Below are 17113 nucleotides of genomic sequence, written 5' to 3' on the forward strand. Positions count from 1 at the left end.
AGAGAGAGAGAGAGAGAGAGAGAGAGAGAGAGAGAGAGAGAGAGAGAGAGAGAGAGAGAGAGAGAGAGAGAGACACAGACAGACAGAGAGAGAGAGAGAGAGAGAGAGAGAGAGAGAGAGAGAGACACAGACAGACAGAGAGAGAGAGAGAGAGAGAGAGAGAGAGAGAGAGAGAGAGAGAGAGAGAGAGAGAGAGAGAGAGAGAGAGAGAGAGACAGAGAGACAGACAAACAGACAGACAGACAGACAGACAGACAGGATCTGGTTCTGTGTTCCTTGTTGGTTGGTGCTGACTTTCCTCTCCACACCTTCTGGTGGCGCTGCAGAAAACTGAGCTCCACAACTGATGTTTATAACATCTTCCAGCTGAGAGCTGTGATTGGCTACAACAGGTCAGACATCGACTTCAACTTTGATCGTCATGATTTCAACCTTTCATCAAAGTGATGACATCACGTCTACAACAACTTCTTCTGTGATGAGTTCAGATCAAACTGCAGCTAATAAACCAACAACAGATTATAAACTTACATCCCATTATCAGAAAAACAGACTGCAGCTTCCTGATTCGTTCGTCTACCAGCTGAACATCAACTTACATTGTTCTTTTGAAACCTGACGATGTCTTGAGAAAATAATTCAAATAAATAATTAAAAACAATCGATAACTCGGAGTTCAAGATTAAAACTTTATTTTCTGGTTCTCTTTGAAATCAGCAAAGACAAATTTCACATTTAAACATCAAACATTGACAGTGGCAGAACTCGTCTCCATGACAACCTGTGGTTGTCATGGTGACCAGTAGAGTGATCGGCTTGAGGTCAAAACGTTTCATTTCCTGCAACAATAAAGTGGTTGCCAGGCAACACAGAGCAAAGCCGTGCCGATTGGCTGGCAGTGAGAAAACAAAAACTCAAATCAAATGAAAGCAGCCTGGGGGTGACTCAGAGGTCAGGTGACCAGGCAGGGGTCAGGTGACCCCACAGGGGTCAATAGGGTTGTTTGTTGATGAATCTGGAGAACATGGCAAAGGCAGCAACTGGTTTGTCTGTTGGAACCATGTGACCAGAACCCTGCAGGGGGACACAGGTTAAAGGTCAGAGGACGGAGATAAAACCGCCACCACAGCAGAGCCCCACCCCCCAAGGATGACATCACAGGGTGACTGGAGGTCAGCTGATAAGGAAGGTGTTTACCTTGACAGTGAGGAAGGCAATGTTGTCAAATTCTTTGACAAAGCCACCGACCTGCCGGCCGTCCTCATCTTCATAGAGCCATGGACGCCTCTGGACCTCCACCTGAGAGACACACTGAGGTCAGAACACCTGGAGACCACCTGACACCTGATCAGTGCTCCAACTAACAGCTGGATCTACATATTGATTATCAATTGATAAGTCCAACGTGAATTTGCCTGCTGGTGAAGAGACTCGACAAACCACTCATCCCCCATGAAGTTGCAGGCCATGTCCACGTCCCCGTTATAGACCAGGACCCGGTACTTCTGCAAAGACAACATAACATATTAACAAAGCCACACCCAACACACCTTGATGAACAACAAGCCCCACCTACCTCCACACAACAGCCAATCAGCGATCAGACATGTACTTAAATGAGACAAAAATGTTAAAATTCTGAATGGAGTTTGGTGTACGAGTGAGAGGAGATGTGTTCACTGACCAGCGCAGAGAGCAGCTTCAAGTACTGTTTCCTGACATCCAGGTAGAGACGACCATAGTTCAGGTTCACCTCAGAGCTGCAAGACAATTCACAGGTGAGACAGACAGGCTTTATTCATAACTTTGAAGAATCTGAACAAAAAGGAACACAGCAGCTCCAGAATGACAAATGGATCAAAAACTAAAACATCACAGCGTCCTGGAATTACCCGAGTGGCTAATCAGGTGTGTGGTCACAGGTATGTTTGTGTGTGTCATGTTCCCTGCTGATAGGTGGACAGGTAAGCAGAGCACAGGTGTGTTACCTGCAGATGACCCAGTCCAGGGCCTTAGGGTTGATGTGCAGGGCAGCTTTGACGTACGCGTTGTTCAGGTAGAGGGTGGAAGGGGTGGAGTTTGTGCAGGGGGGGTCCAGACGGACAGACAGGTGCAGAGACACCAGACTTCGTAACTTCTAAAAACACACACACACACACACACACACACACACACACACACACACGAGAAGCTGTTTCCATCCGTCTGTCAGGTGAGTCAACTTTAAAGACGTCAGGTGACTCACCTGGTTCCACAGCTGAGTCCACTGATGGTTGATGAACAAGTTCCCAAGATCTCTGATCACCAGCTTCCCTTGATCAATACTGATAACCAATAAATAATATAGATAAACAGATAGACGAACTTTATTAAAATCTTCATGAGTCAGGTTTGACAGTATCCATGGCAACAGTCAAAGATGGATTAATATGTCAGTTATTTTCTCAATAAATCTTCTCACAATCTTATCAGGTGAAACATGGAAATGTTTCAAGTAATTTCTGTAACAATCATTTATCAGTGTATTGATTGTTTTATCCACTGATTGATCAAGTGTGATTACCTGACTCTCTGGCGGACTCCACCTGAACAGGGTGCGTACAGGTTGTACATGTTCAGTCCTGAAGCATAGACCAGCTCCTGGACCTCAGACAGCTGCACCAGAAAAACCAAAACAGATTCAGTCCTCAAACCAGATTAAACCACTTCACACTGGACAAAAAACAATTCAGAACAGGTTAGACTGAATCTGGTTCAGACCAGGTTGAGATAGAAACCAGTTCAGACTCACGCTGTGGGAGCAGTTTGGGTTCTGGTTGTTGTAGAAGTTGCAGGTTCCATCTCTGCAGCAGAAGGTCTGCAGGTCGTTCCACAGTCGAGTTCCCAAAAGGCCGTGGTAGTACGCAAAGAACACCAAAGAGTTATCGTTCAGCTCGTAACTCGACATCCCATTTCCCACAGCAACGCCCTGCGAGTGACACACAGGTCGCTAATGTTAGCATCTCACAAGCTAACACTTCCGTCTTTACCCCGATTACCACAGTACTACAGTATCAGTGTGTACTTGCAGTAGTACCACAGTAGTACCTGCAGGTTAAGACTGGCGTCTTCCATCACCCTCTCGGCGAGCGTCGGGATATAGATTCCTCCGTAACTCTCTCCTGTCAGGAACAGCTGGTTGCTGCTGAATTCTGGGAAGAGACGGAAGAACTCCTTCAGAGCCAAGTAGTTGTTCATGGACACCTGAGGACACAAACAAACACACCTGAACACCTGGGAGCCAATCAGGAGACACTGAACACCTGGGAGCCAATCAGGAGTTAAGTTCAGGCATGTCACTGACCTCTGTGTCGTTGGTGACGTATTTCTGATCGTCAGAGTACGAGAAGCCAACTCCTGCTGGAGACTCCAGGTACAACATGTTGGCGATCTGCCCACAAACAGTCAACCAATGAGCTGTCAGGAACTACACATGTGACCAAGCCACCCAGGTCATATGACTGCATGCATTCACTCACCTTGTTCCAGGAGTAGGGGTTGTACTGCAGCGTTACGCCATCATCCTGGATCTGAAAGGACAGGTGAGAGGTCAGCAGGTGTGGCTGTGACGTCACACTGATGCAGGTGGACATGGTCAGATGGGCGGAGTTTGCCTACCAGGAAGGGTCCATGTTCAGTCAGCAGTCCATCCAGAGAGCTGCAGCCGGGACCGCCGTTCAACCACAACACCACTGGGTCAGACGATGGGTTCAGCTGAGACTCCACGAACCTGAAACAATGACAGGTCAGGCACTCAGGTGACGTAACCACAGGTGACATAAAGCTGTACTCTTGTAGATCCAAAGCTCAGGTGGACATACAGGTGACATATGTAAGAAGACTCAGGTCAGGTGATGTAACGATGGGTCACTCACCTGAATTTGTTACAAATCTGATACTTTAAAATTCAGGTGTGGAGACAACTGTACTGACACAGGTGTATGAAGCAGGTACTGACCAGTAGTGCAGGTGTTTTCCATCATCCACACTCAGGTATCCAGAATAATGTCTGAAGCTTGGCTGTTTCTGCAGACCGGGCAGGTAGGTGACCTCGTCTGCAGCCGGAGCCGCTTCACCCCCCAGCAGAGAGAGCAAGATGCAACACAACACCAACACCTGCATCTGAAACACAACAGGAAGTGACATCACACACACCTGTGTCTGCTACACAACAGGAAGTGACATCACTGGATTCACACCAAGTAACCCCTTAAAATTCCATGTGATCGAGCTCAAACCGGGCTGAACTTTGTGACAAACACAGAACTTGTGCCCAGACTGAGCACATCCACAGCTTCCACACTACATTTAGTAAAATACAAGTGTAATTAGGATGTAGATATTTTTATATGAGCAGAATTTATCACATCAAGTCAGCGCTTCCAAATGTCTCAGTCTTCACTTGTTCACACAGTGAGAAAAAGAAATATTTAAATGTAGTACTGACAGCAACAGTAGTAGTACTGTAGTACTGAAAACACACAGCAGGGGGCGCTACAGGACCAGGAGACACAGTTCAACAAAGTCTGATGTTTGACGAAGTTACACAACAACACAAGTTATTCAATTATACGTGTCTGTTCAGTGATTATTTAATCCAGGGAAGTAATAATCATTTAACTTGATTTTTTTGTTGTTGTTGTTGTTTATTTGTTTTTTTTTTTTCAAATTCAGTTTGGCAAACAGGAAAAGCGAGCAGAGTACGAGCAAAAACAGCAGAGGGCGCTGCAGAGCTGAAGGGAACGAAACTAAAACACATGATTTTATAAGGAAGTAATGAGTGTGGTTGATTTTTTGTGTCAGCCGAATTTATCACATAAAGATTCTCACTCAGGATTTGTTGTCCATGTTTTTATATAACGAACCACTTTCACACAGACAGGAAGTAAAGATTAAATTCAGTTGTGACTCAATGAAATTCAACAGACAGACTGCGGGCAGCAGCAGGTCACAGTGCCTGTTCACAGACTGGAGCAGTTTAATAACAGACAGTTTATCAAACACGGAGGTCAGTTTGTGTTCAGTTTACAACCAGGAACAAGCTAACAGGCTAACAGCTAACAGGCTAACAGCTAACAGGCTAACAGCTAACAGACAGAAACAACAACAGAGTTTAACGGATAAAAACAGGTGAAAATCAAATGGAGTTTAGTCAGAAATAAACTCACCTCGTCTGTCTGTCTGTCTGTCTGTGTTCTCCTGTCTGTCGCTCAGCGGGTAAAGTTGCTGCGACTGCAGCTGCCAACAATAAAGAATCACAGCAGGTCACATGACAGCGGACAGTCACATGACCCCGCCCACACAGTCAGCTGACTTCCTTTAAATTCTGAGGACCATACATATATTCTGTTGGTGTTATTTTATACATATATATTTCTCCCCAGTACAGTGAATTTAATTAAAATATCAAACATTCTATATTTTATCTTTCTCCTTTTTTTCATTGTTCTATTCAAGTTCTGTGTTTTACTTCCTGTTCTTTTTATTTTCTGAGTTCCTCACGTTTGTTCTTTATATTACAGTGAAGGTTGATGTAATCATCATTAGGTCAGATTACTTTGAAATGTAATCAGTTACTGAAAACAAATTATATGGTACATTTTGTAATTGTAATCTATTGGATTACAAAAAACAAACAATTACTTTGGGATGATTCAAAAATCAAATCTTGAAAATATTTCAGCTCAAACTAAAACAAACAAACATCATTATTGTGTTATTATATTATTGTGTACATTATTGTATCCGATTGTAAAAACTGGATGTTTGTGTTTACTTTCATTTATTAATGAATAATTATTTTCATTATGGATTCATATTCTTCTTAATTCCTCCATTAGTTGATTGATTTGTGACAATAGTAATAATAAGTGACGCTTTCACAATGTTTGTTTTGTCCAAATATCAACATTATTACAGATATGATCACATTCATTCAAAGGAAAAGTATGAAACATGACAATTTATATTTTCTGTAAAATGATTAATAGTTTCAGCTGTACTCGTAAAAACTGTTGGTAAGAAACACGTTTAATAAACTCAGACATTATTTGTACAAAAACCTGAATTATTAAAGTAACTAAAGCTGTCAGGAAACTAAATCATTGTCATTGATTAATCCGTCAATTCACTTCTCGATTAATTAATTCTGTCATAATCACCTTTTTTCCCCCGGTCTTTCCTGGAATGATTATTTTCAATATCAATTAATCAATCATTTTCTCCACTGACTGATCAGTTGTTTGGTTCAGAAAATGTTGATCAATATTTCCCAAAGTCCAAGATGACGTCCTAAAATTTCAGTTTGCTTTCAAACTAAAAGAATTTCACTGTAAACATTTAATTATCATCACGAAGCCTCGTTTCCATCAAACCTTCAGAGGAACTCGGTGTTTCTACTGCAACCACACACACACACACACACACACACACACACACACACACAGACACACACACACACACACACACACACACACACACACAGACACACACACACACACACACACACAGACACACACACACAGACACACACACACAGACACACACACACACACAGACACAGACACACACACACACACACAGACACACAGACAAACACACACACGCACACAGACACACACACACACACACACACAGACACACACACACACACACACACACACACACACACACACACACACACACACAGACACACAGACAAACACACACACACACAGACACACACAGACGCACACACACGCACACACACACACACACACACACACACACACACAGACAAACACACACACACACACACACACACACAGACACACACAGACGCACACACACGCACACACACACACACACACACACACACACACACAGACACAGACACACACACAGACACAGACAGACACACACACACACACACAGACACAGACACACACACACACACAGACAGACACACACAGACAGACACACACACAGACACACAAACACACACACAACCACACAGACAGACACACACACACACAGACACAGACACACACACACACACAGACAGACACACACACAGACACACAAACACACAGACACACACACACACACCCCCCTGTCATCCTGTTGCCGCCCTGTTGGTCCGTCACACTGACCTGAGAACAGATCTGTGTATCAATACGCCGTCAGCACCGTTGTACTGTGACTCATCAAGTAGCTGCAACTTTTCATTTCAGATTTTTTTAAGATCTGCAAACCAGTTTGAATTTTGTTCATCAGCTTGGAGTCGCAGACAACAGATGGACGCAGTCGAGGACTTTGTCGTCGAGTCACAACAGTCGTCATGGTTTCATGTCAGCTGATGGGTTCTTCAGATTGCCATGGAACAACAGGCAACAGACAGACAACAGGCTGGAGGAACCTTCGAGTTCCTTTAAGTTGTTTGTGGGACTGAAGCTTCTGTCTTCTCACCTGCTGTCTCTGAGGAGGATCAATATATTTCCACAGAATTGATCAGCTCATTATTGATCTGTAGCTTCCTCCTCTTAAACCAGAGCCTTCGTAAGGTAACTTACTCTGGAAACACACCACACTCAAATCAAACCATCTGAGAAAACTTTATTTAAAAAACAAAAAACAGATTCATTTAAAAAAAAAAAATCTATACAACAGGTGAGTCTAAGGGGGGGGGGGGGGGCTTCTTCAGGGCCGGGGGGGTGGTCTCATCCCAGGAGGAGGCGGCCCTAAGCAGAGCACAGAGGCCACATGGTCAGTTTACAGAGAGTCACATGATTAATTACACTGCACTGTGATCACCATGGTAACAACTCACCTCTCATGCCAGGGGGCGGTGGCCTCATGCCTGGGGGGGGCATCCCCATTGGAGCTCCTCGACCAGGAGGCATCCCCATTGGAGGGCCCATCGGGGGCCGCATGCCAGGTGGCGGGCCCATCATACCTGCAGGGGGCAGAACAAGGGGAAACCCGACCAATCAGCTCACAGGAAGAGTGAGTTATGAATTAGCTTAGCTCATTAGCCTAAACTTGTCTTGGTTGCTAACGCCCTGCTATGTGGTTGCTATGCAGTTAAAGATGGTAAAGCAGCACTAAGGCCGTTGCTAGGTGAGGACAGGTAAGAGGTGTTGTTGAAGCATGTCACCTGGAGGCGGGGCTCCTCGGCCCATCGGGGGTGGTGCTCCTCGTCCGGGTGGATACTGTGTTGGCGCTCCAGCAATGCTAGCTCCTGCTGCTGCCGCGGCGACCGTCCCTCTGCCCTGCGGCGTCATCACCTGGAGACACACAGAACCAGTCATCACCTGAATGAACAAATACACACACGCCCCCCCAAGATGCAGAGCAGCTGATACTGTTGCCATGGTTACCTGCTGTGAAGGCCCACCCACTCCTCTGACAGGCCCAGCGAGTCCAGCTGGAGCCTGAGGCATCGGAGCTCCTGCAGGGACGCCACGACCTGCTGCCCGGCCGACACCTGGCCCTCCGGCAACGCCTGCCAACGGGACACGAGCGATACCTGTCTGAGGGGGGAGGGGCAAGAGGTCTGATCACCGTCTGAATGCAATTAAGTTTGAGTAAAATCTGACATCACCACAGGACCGTCTCCTATTGGCTGCAGGGTTCACTTACATCTTTAGGAGGCGGGCCCTCCACCGTCATTGACACCAGGTTCTCCCCCCTCAAGAGAACCAGACCCAGAACTCTCTTCTCCTCTCGCTCCGGCTGCTTTGAGTTCTTCGGCCTAAGGGACAACAAACAACACACAACGCATTTACCCAGCATGCCTTACTGCTCCCAGGCCTGTTGCTAGAGCCTTGCTCTGCTCTGATTGGCTACTGCTCATAAGGGATGAGGACTGACAAACATGACCACAGATGGAAATTTCCTGTTCTGAGGACGATCACAACGAACTGTAGGACTGTGACTAACGAAAACCTTCATCACTGATGATGAATCTGTTTCAATCATCTTTAATTAAAAAAGTAAAAACACATGAATGTTTCCTGGTTTCTTTCCTCCAACAGTAAACTGAATATCTGAGTTGTGGACAAAACAAGACATTTGAGGACGTCATCTTGGACTCTTTTCTAACATTTCATGGACCAAGCAACTAATCAATTAGTGCAGAAAACGATCAACAGATTTCTGAATTAACTGAGCAGATCATGACAGGGTTGATTGATTAATCAGATAATAACAGACGGCTTCATCAGCAATGAAAATAACTGTTAGCTGCAAATGCTCAACAAAATAAAATCACTTTAGAATTCATATTTTAGGTCAAATGACTAATTTGTTGTTGTTTTTTGAGCAGCTGTAAGAAGCAGGATCATGGAAATTCATTCATTCATTGAGAGAATACTTGACATCAAAAATTTAATTATCATTAATTAGTTGCAGCCTTAATCAAGTCACAGGCCGCAAACACAGCAGGACAGTTGGACAGAAACACATCACACTAATCACATTGAGGACCACAGTCCTGTTGGACCAGACTGAGGACGGGGTCAGTGGACAGAGTCTGTCCTGTTGGACCAGACTGAGGACGGGGGTCAGTGGACAGAGTCTGTCCTGTTGGACCAGACTGAGTACGGGGTCAGTGGACAGAGTCAGTCCTGTTGGACCAGACTGAGGACGGGGTCAGTGGACAGAGTCTGTCCTGTTGGACCTACTTGATCTTCCTGAACTCGTCGCAGTCGCACAGGATCAGGTTCATGTGTTTGTCGAAGGCCTTGAAGGTCCCGATGAAGATCCGTCCATCCTGCAGGATGCACCTCATCCTGAAGTCAATGTGCTGCAGCATCTTACTACTCTTCCCCACCGTCTGAGGACCAATCGGAGACAAGACAGCATTATGACATCACTACCACGGTTGCTGCTGCTGGTTGCACATGTCAGCACTGAACAGGCCAAATTAAAAACAGGTGATTAATGTTCAAACTGTCAAAACGTTTTTCGTTCCGATGTTAAAATGTTTTCAGTCATGTTCTCGACAGACAGATGAGCTGATCACTGAATCATCTGCTGATGAGAATCAGATTTTCACTGACATCACCATGACAACAGAAGCAAAGAACAGTTATGACTCTAAAAATGTTCTTAGTTTGATCTCAGACTTCCAAACAAAGCTGTTGACTGTTGACAGAGTAGAGACGTACAGCAGAAAGAGAAAGCACCGAAAACAGGGATGAAAGAAATACAGAGAGTTTCTGCCGTTTTCTCAGGTCACCTGAATCCAGCTGTGGTTTCCAGGCTTTTATTAAACACGCCCACAACAGATATCACACACGGCTGACAGCAATCAATCAATAAACATAACATTACATTAAGTTTGCTCATCATAAAACACAAAATAATAAGTGAACATTTAATAATTTGAAGCACCAACTCAACACTGACAATCAGATGTGATTATTGTTATCATCATCTTAGTTGTTACTTAACAGCTGCAACTTTATTTTGAAAACGAGAAATGATTTGTTTTTTGTGTTCCGTCCCTGACGTTCTCTCTTCATGTCTGCATCATGTTCTCATAGCTCAGAATCAGGGGCCTCATTTATAAAACTGTGTGTAGGATTCAAAAAGATGAAAAATATTCAGACTTATCAAACGATGCATATCCTGAGCCAGTTTTCCTTTATAAATCACAATCAACTTGAACTGTGGTTCACCCTTTGCAGAGATCATGTAACGCCATGATGATGTAAGAGTGAGCCAGACGCACAGTGTGGCTAACGTTAGCTGCAGCGCGACACGCAGTGTGGCTAACGTTAGCTGCAGCCCGACACACAGCGTGGCTAACGTTAGCTGCAGCCAGACACACAGTGTGGCTAACGTTAGCTGCAGCCCAACACACAGTGTGGCTAACGTTAGCTGCAGCCAGACACACAGTGTGGCTAACGTTAGCTGCAGCCCAACACACAGCGTGGCTAACGTTAGCTGCAGCCCAACACACAGCGTGGCTAACGTTAGCTGCAGACCGACACTCATGTTTCTCCAGTCGACTGAATATATATATCAGTTTATTCTGTCAGTCTACATTCATCTGTCCGACTTTGCTGATGTAAAAATCCGCTGCATGACAAAAAAAATACTGTCAAATACTGTGAAACTGATATGAGTTTAAAAAAAATGTGATATGAAAATTTTGTCATACCGAGCAGCCCTTGTATTGTTTATTGATTACAGAATAAATTTGTTTTCTCTCTAACCTGTAAGATATATGTTTGTATTTATGATCCTAAAGTGTTTTTTTTCTGTATGCATCAACTCCAGAGAATATCAAACATGTTTGTTTATTCATTGTAAGAACGGCGTTTATCCGTTTATGTAACACATATATGATGTTTAAGAGGTAATATTTCAGTTCGTTTCACACACTATCAATTTCTCACTCCTTCTCGTCTTTCATCCTTCTTCTGCACAGAAACTGGAGAGACGACAAACTGCAAGTCCTCTCTCTTTTAGCAAATCTGACCAATCACTGTAGGTTCCTGTGAGTTCCACCAATCACAGCAGTCCTCCACACAAACATCATACATGTTTGTCTCCATGAACTGTTTTATTATTCAGTATTTTGTTTGCATTTATACTTTTTAATTTTCTCTTTAATGTTTCTTAACGTCTGTGAACTTTGATTTGATCATTTTGTTCTGTTGTTCCAGACTCAGTAGAAACAGCACTTGTTCTTGTAATCCTGAGCTTTATTGGTAACGTTACTTGGAACACTTAGAACAGAGTGTGGTTCTGTTCTAGCTGCCTTTCATTTTAATGCATTACACAAAATAAATTGACTCATTAATTTAAAAAAACGCATCTTTCTTCTGCAATTTCCACTTTCTACCACAATTTCTTTACAAAAATAGTCTAAAAATCACAACTAGCTGTGAAATCAGTCGTTTTAGACAACAATCCAAACAACTGTGTGTTCAAACGGTTTGTTTGCTAGCGGCCTCTGTTAGCTGTTAGCATCATCAGCTCTGTGTTTCCATGTGAACCGGTACCATTACCGTTAAACTGCCTGGTGTGAACACGTTACTCCTGTTCACGTGTTCACTGCAACAGTTTGATGATTTTAAAGTAACCGGAGACTTTTTTCATTCATGACACCAAACTGATCACAACATCTAAGAGCTAACGGCTAACGGCTAACAGCGGGCCGTCTGTCGGTCTGTGCGAATTAATTACCGTGAAAACACCGTCGGTTCTCAAAGAAACACGGTAACAGACCGCAGCACGTCCGATGAACTGATTATTGCCCGAGTTATTGATTATTAACAGTGTGACCTGCAGCACAGACGGGTTAAAGACCGACGTTCACTACACGTCATTCATTCTCCCGCCATTATCTAACAAACCCGTTAAAAACCGTTAATATAACGTGATATCAACGCTTCATGTGTCGGACAGTTACTCCGGTTTAAACTCACCATGTTTGCGGTTCAGATCGATCCGATTGATCCGGATTCACCTTTAAACCAAAAAATATTGCCCCGCGGAGAGCCGCCGGGTCCTCTTATCAGAGTGCACAGGATGTGACGTCAAAGAGGAAGCGAGCCGCAGAGGAAAAGTTCCGACTAGAAACAAAAGCAAAGAGTTCCCAACTGACGTTTTACTTAAGGTTTCAAATATTATGGAGACGAATTTAAACACATGATTATATAATTAAAGGCTAATAAATAGATAAACAGATAAATACATATGTAATATAAATATTAGCAAACAAGCAGATACAATAACATACAAACAAATAGAACAGAACTGACATGAGATCATATAACCAGGCTACAATAATAATGGTAATAATAATAATAATAATAATAATAATAATAATAATAATAATAATAACGGGATGTTTTTTTTCACCTGCTTCACACAGCTGACACTGATCACATCACTGATAATTTTACATGTTTGTATTTTTTAAAGAAGTTGATAGAAGCTGCAGTTTGTGCCCAGCTGAGGGTCAGAGAGGATCAGCTGATTTAATATTCAAATCTAACTGATGTCACCATGGCAACAAAAACAAACAACAGTTGTTGTTTTTTTACAGTCATGTTCATCAAAGTTCAACCTTCATAAATATACTTTGTATTTTATCAAACATTCAAATAAAATGTTTTAAAAGTCTGTCAGATGGGATATTAATATGCCATTATTTATCTTATTTATTTATTTATTTTATTTTATTTTATTTTATGTGCAATTACAGAACAAGTGACAACAAGACAAGGCAAGTGTGTAAACAACTCAAAAATGATACGACAACAGACCAACAGAAAAATGAGGGACAAATAACATAAAGACAAAACAACAACTAACATGAACCTAATAGGTACATTAATATATGACAGACATTTGTGTGTGTGTGTGTGTGTGTGTGTGTGTGTGTCTGTGTGTGTCTGTGTGTGTGTGTGTGTGTGTGGATGTTGGGGGTGGGGGGGCTGAGGGCTCAGCACTGCTGTGGCGGTGATGTGATCCATGATGGACGAGCCCCTCAAGCTCAGGAGGTGAAGGTTAAAGGTTTGAGTCGTTTCAAAAGTTAAATTGACAGTGAGTGACGTCACCAGAGCGTCAGGAGGGGGTCTGTCCATCTGAGTCAGCATTTTACTTTTTGCTTTCTTATTTCTTATTTCATCCCTATTCCTCCTTCCTCCTTCCATCCACCTGTGCCCAGAACCCCCCCCCCGAATGGTCGGGGCCCCACCCTCCTGTGGGACAACAGGGAATTGGATGTGGTCGTTGGTTTGTGTGTGTTGGTTTGTGTGTGTGTGTGTGTGTTGGTTTGTGTGTGTGTTGGTTTGTGTGTGTGTGTGTGTGTGTGTGTGTGTGTGTGTGTGTGTGTGTGTTGGAGGGGAATCTAAAGAGAGCAAGGGGAAAAGAAGAAAGAAAGAAGGAAGGGGAGAGAGAGAGAGAAAGAGAGAAAGACGGGGGGGGGGACTACAGAGGTATGGATAGGTGACTATAGTATCAATAATAGAAAAAATAATAATAATTAACAGTCTTATCATTATATTATTGGGTTAAGGTTTAGAAAAAAATCAGGTCAGGAAATAAAGAGAGAAAAAAAAATAGATAAATCAGATAAAATGATCAAATAAAAAGAAATGAAAGGGAGGAGGAACAGAATGTGGAGTGAAGATAAAGGTTATTGATCATGTTTGGGGTTTGATGACGCAGAGCTGGAACAGAACGCTGGTGTTTGATAACGGGGTTATTATTCAGGAGGCCACAGAGAAAAAAATAAATAAACAATTATCTGCTAATATATGCTGATACTGATACCAATAATTTATTGGCTCTGATATTGATCATTCGGTGTTATGGTGAACAGTGTGTGTTGTTTTATTAATAAAAATATTTTGCTGGTTCGAATGTTTTTAATCAAACTTTTTGCTCTGTTTTATGTTCAACATATTTTATAACGTCACTGTACTTGATGTTTTATAAAAAAAAGTTTGATTGATTAATTGATCGATTGAAATCAGGAAGCTGTTATTCCTTCAAAGCATCAAGTTAAGTTCAAATTAATTAATGATCCTTATACTCAAGTTACTCAGCAAATGGAATAAGTTACTTTTTACTTATGACTCCTTAAAGGTAACAGTATTACTTTAGAAAAGTAATTAGTTACATTACTTGTCATTAATACGACCCAGAAGATCATCGGTTCTCCTCACTCTGGAAGAACTGCACAGTTCTCACTGTCTCAGAACAGTCAGGAACATTATAAAGGACACTTCACATCCTGGTCACTTCCTGTTTGAACTGCAGCCGTCAGGCAGACCAATCAGAACGAGGACAGATTCTACTCCACAACAAAAACTGAACAGAACATCAAACACGCTGCCAGAACAAGAACAGACAAGAACCAACAGATGACAGAACGTTTCTTTATGTCTGATTTATTTTAGATGTTTTATTGTTTTTATGCTACTTTACAGTTTTATACAACCTTGAATGACGCACTGACTGGTTTGGCATTTTAATTTCGTTGTACATGTTACGATGACAATAAAGATATTCTATTCTATTCTATTCTATTCTATTCTATTCTATTCTATTCTATATTACTTAATTACAAAACTTTGTGAAATACTCTGATTGGTTAATTATAGTTATTTGTGTAGAAGACTGTTGTTATGGAGACAGTTCTTATCATCATGATCCAGACGACGGAGGATCAATAAAATGATTATTAAAGCTGGAGCTGAAACGATTAATCAATTATTAATAAACTATTTATTGATTATAAAATGAATCTGTAATATATAAGAATAAATATAAATATAAAATACTGTTCAGCTGATGGAATAATGGTGAATTATATCAGTGAAGATGAGGTCATCATATTAAAGAACTGTTTCTTCATCATCATCATCATCGTCATCATCGTCTTCGTGTGTGAAGTCACGTGATCAGGACAGGCGAGTGAGTGTGACTTGACAGCTCACAGCTGATCCAAACTGATCAGCTCATTGATCAGCTCATCGATCCTCTGCTGTTCGGCATCACTCTGAGATTTCCCGTCATCCCACTGCGGGCCGGTTGCCATGGTAACCCGGGCTCCATCTGCGGCCGCGCGCTGCAGTGAGAGAGAGAGACGGAGGAGAGACGGTGAGTCACCGAGAGCAGCAACGAGCAACCAGCGACGGGAGATCAACAATCGACACACCGACAGACCGGAGACAGACCGTCTGTTAGCCTGTTAGCTGTTAGCCTGTTAGCCGTTAGCCGAGCCGCTGCTGTGAGTTTGAGAGGCAACGCGACCGTTAATGACACCGACCGACACCGACCGACACCTGCCGCAGTGTTGATCAACCTGACAGACAACATCAACCAGCGACCAGAGCATCAACCTGAGAAAACAAAGGCAACCTGAGATCAAGCAGACTGTCGCTGCAGACTGTCGCTGCAGACTGTCGGACTCCTCCAGCGTCACATGAAGGACAACCAGCAGCCACACTGATCACGACCACCATGTTGCTTCAACCTGACAGAGACCACAGCAACTAAACAAACCTGCGGTGTTGATCAACCCACAGAGCAACTACAGCAAACTGTTCATGTTCAGTATTCACGTGCTGTTGCGTCAGACAGGACGATTGCAACTATACCTGCAACAACCGTCTGCACGCGAGAACCTGCAGCGACTTGAATCACCTGTTGACCACAGACTCCTGCTGTTTGATCGTCCCTGTGTTGTCAACCAGCAGGTGAGCATTTACAGTGACGTCACAGCCTGACCAGTGATGTCACAGTATACTGTAATACATCAATTAATCACATGTTTATCATGAATAATCAGATTACTTTGAAATGTACTCAGTTACTGAACACAAATGACATAGCATTTTTTAATTACTAATGTAATCCATTAGATAACCAAAAACACTTAAAGTAATCTGAATACTTTTGTATTACTGTGTGTTTGTGTGTGTTTGTTTGTAACTGTGTCTGAAGAGCCTGTCTGCTGAAAGGATCTTCAGACAGACAGGTTCTTCAGACAGACAGACAGATTCTTCAGACAGGTTCTTCAGACAGACAGGTTCTCCAGACAGACAGGTTCTTCAGACAGACAGACAGGTTCTTCAGACAGGTTCTTCAGACAGACAGACAGATTCTTTAGACAGACAGGTTCTTCAGACAGACAGATTCTTCAGACAGGTTCTCCAGATAGACAGACAGGTTCTTCATACAGGTTCTTCAGACAGACAGGTTCTTCAGACAGACAGACAGACAGGTTCTTCAGACAGAAAGACAGACAGGTTCTTCAGACAGACAGATTCTTCAGACAGACAGACAGACAGACAGACAGGTTCTTCAGACAGGTTCTTCAGACAGACAGGTTCTTCAGACAGGTTCTTCAGACAGACAGACAGGTTCTTCAGACAGACAGACAGGTTCTTCAGACAGACAATACTCACTGATCAGTTTAGCTGTTTGTGGAAAAACAAAATTATAATGGAAAATAATATTATAATATTGATTGGTTGATTGATTGATTGATCACTCTGCCTGACTGTATAATACAGAGAACATGTTAAATAGAGTGTTTTATTGATTACTGTTCTAGTCTTCTGAC

At 42.8% G+C, this 17113-nt stretch overlaps 2 protein-coding genes across 2 annotated transcripts; both read right to left on the reverse strand.

Annotated features, from left to right (window-relative positions):
* Positions 1 to 675: 675 nt before the first annotated feature.
* Positions 676 to 4200, reverse strand: ctsa (cathepsin A). The gene is made up of 13 exons (XM_084742304.1): positions 3998 to 4200; positions 3658 to 3769; positions 3519 to 3569; positions 3344 to 3430; positions 3088 to 3243; positions 2792 to 2968; positions 2564 to 2655; positions 2246 to 2324; positions 1989 to 2137; positions 1685 to 1760; positions 1416 to 1505; positions 1198 to 1299; positions 676 to 1074 (listed from the first exon to the last, which is right to left on the reverse strand). Exons 1-13 carry the CDS (start codon positions 4183 to 4185, stop codon positions 991 to 993), a joined length of 1443 nt encoding a protein of 480 aa, XP_084598430.1. The 5' UTR covers positions 4186 to 4200; the 3' UTR covers positions 676 to 990.
* A 3407-nt stretch (positions 4201 to 7607) lies between these two features.
* On the reverse strand, positions 7608 to 12617 carry snrpb (small nuclear ribonucleoprotein polypeptides B and B1). The gene is made up of 7 exons (XM_084746157.1): positions 12459 to 12617; positions 9702 to 9853; positions 8659 to 8770; positions 8397 to 8549; positions 8174 to 8303; positions 7847 to 7972; positions 7608 to 7757 (listed from the first exon to the last, which is right to left on the reverse strand). The coding sequence occupies exons 1-7, from the start codon at positions 12459 to 12461 to the stop codon at positions 7717 to 7719; spliced, it is 717 nt and encodes a 238-aa protein (XP_084602283.1). The 5' UTR covers positions 12462 to 12617; the 3' UTR covers positions 7608 to 7716.
* Positions 12618 to 17113: the final 4496 nt, after the last annotated feature.

The sequence above is a fragment of the Lutjanus erythropterus genome, chromosome 2 (assembly GCF_056507025.1).
Source record: "Lutjanus erythropterus isolate fLutEry1 chromosome 2, fLutEry1.hap2, whole genome shotgun sequence".
Lineage (NCBI taxonomy): Eukaryota > Metazoa > Chordata > Actinopteri > Lutjaniformes > Lutjanidae > Lutjanus > Lutjanus erythropterus.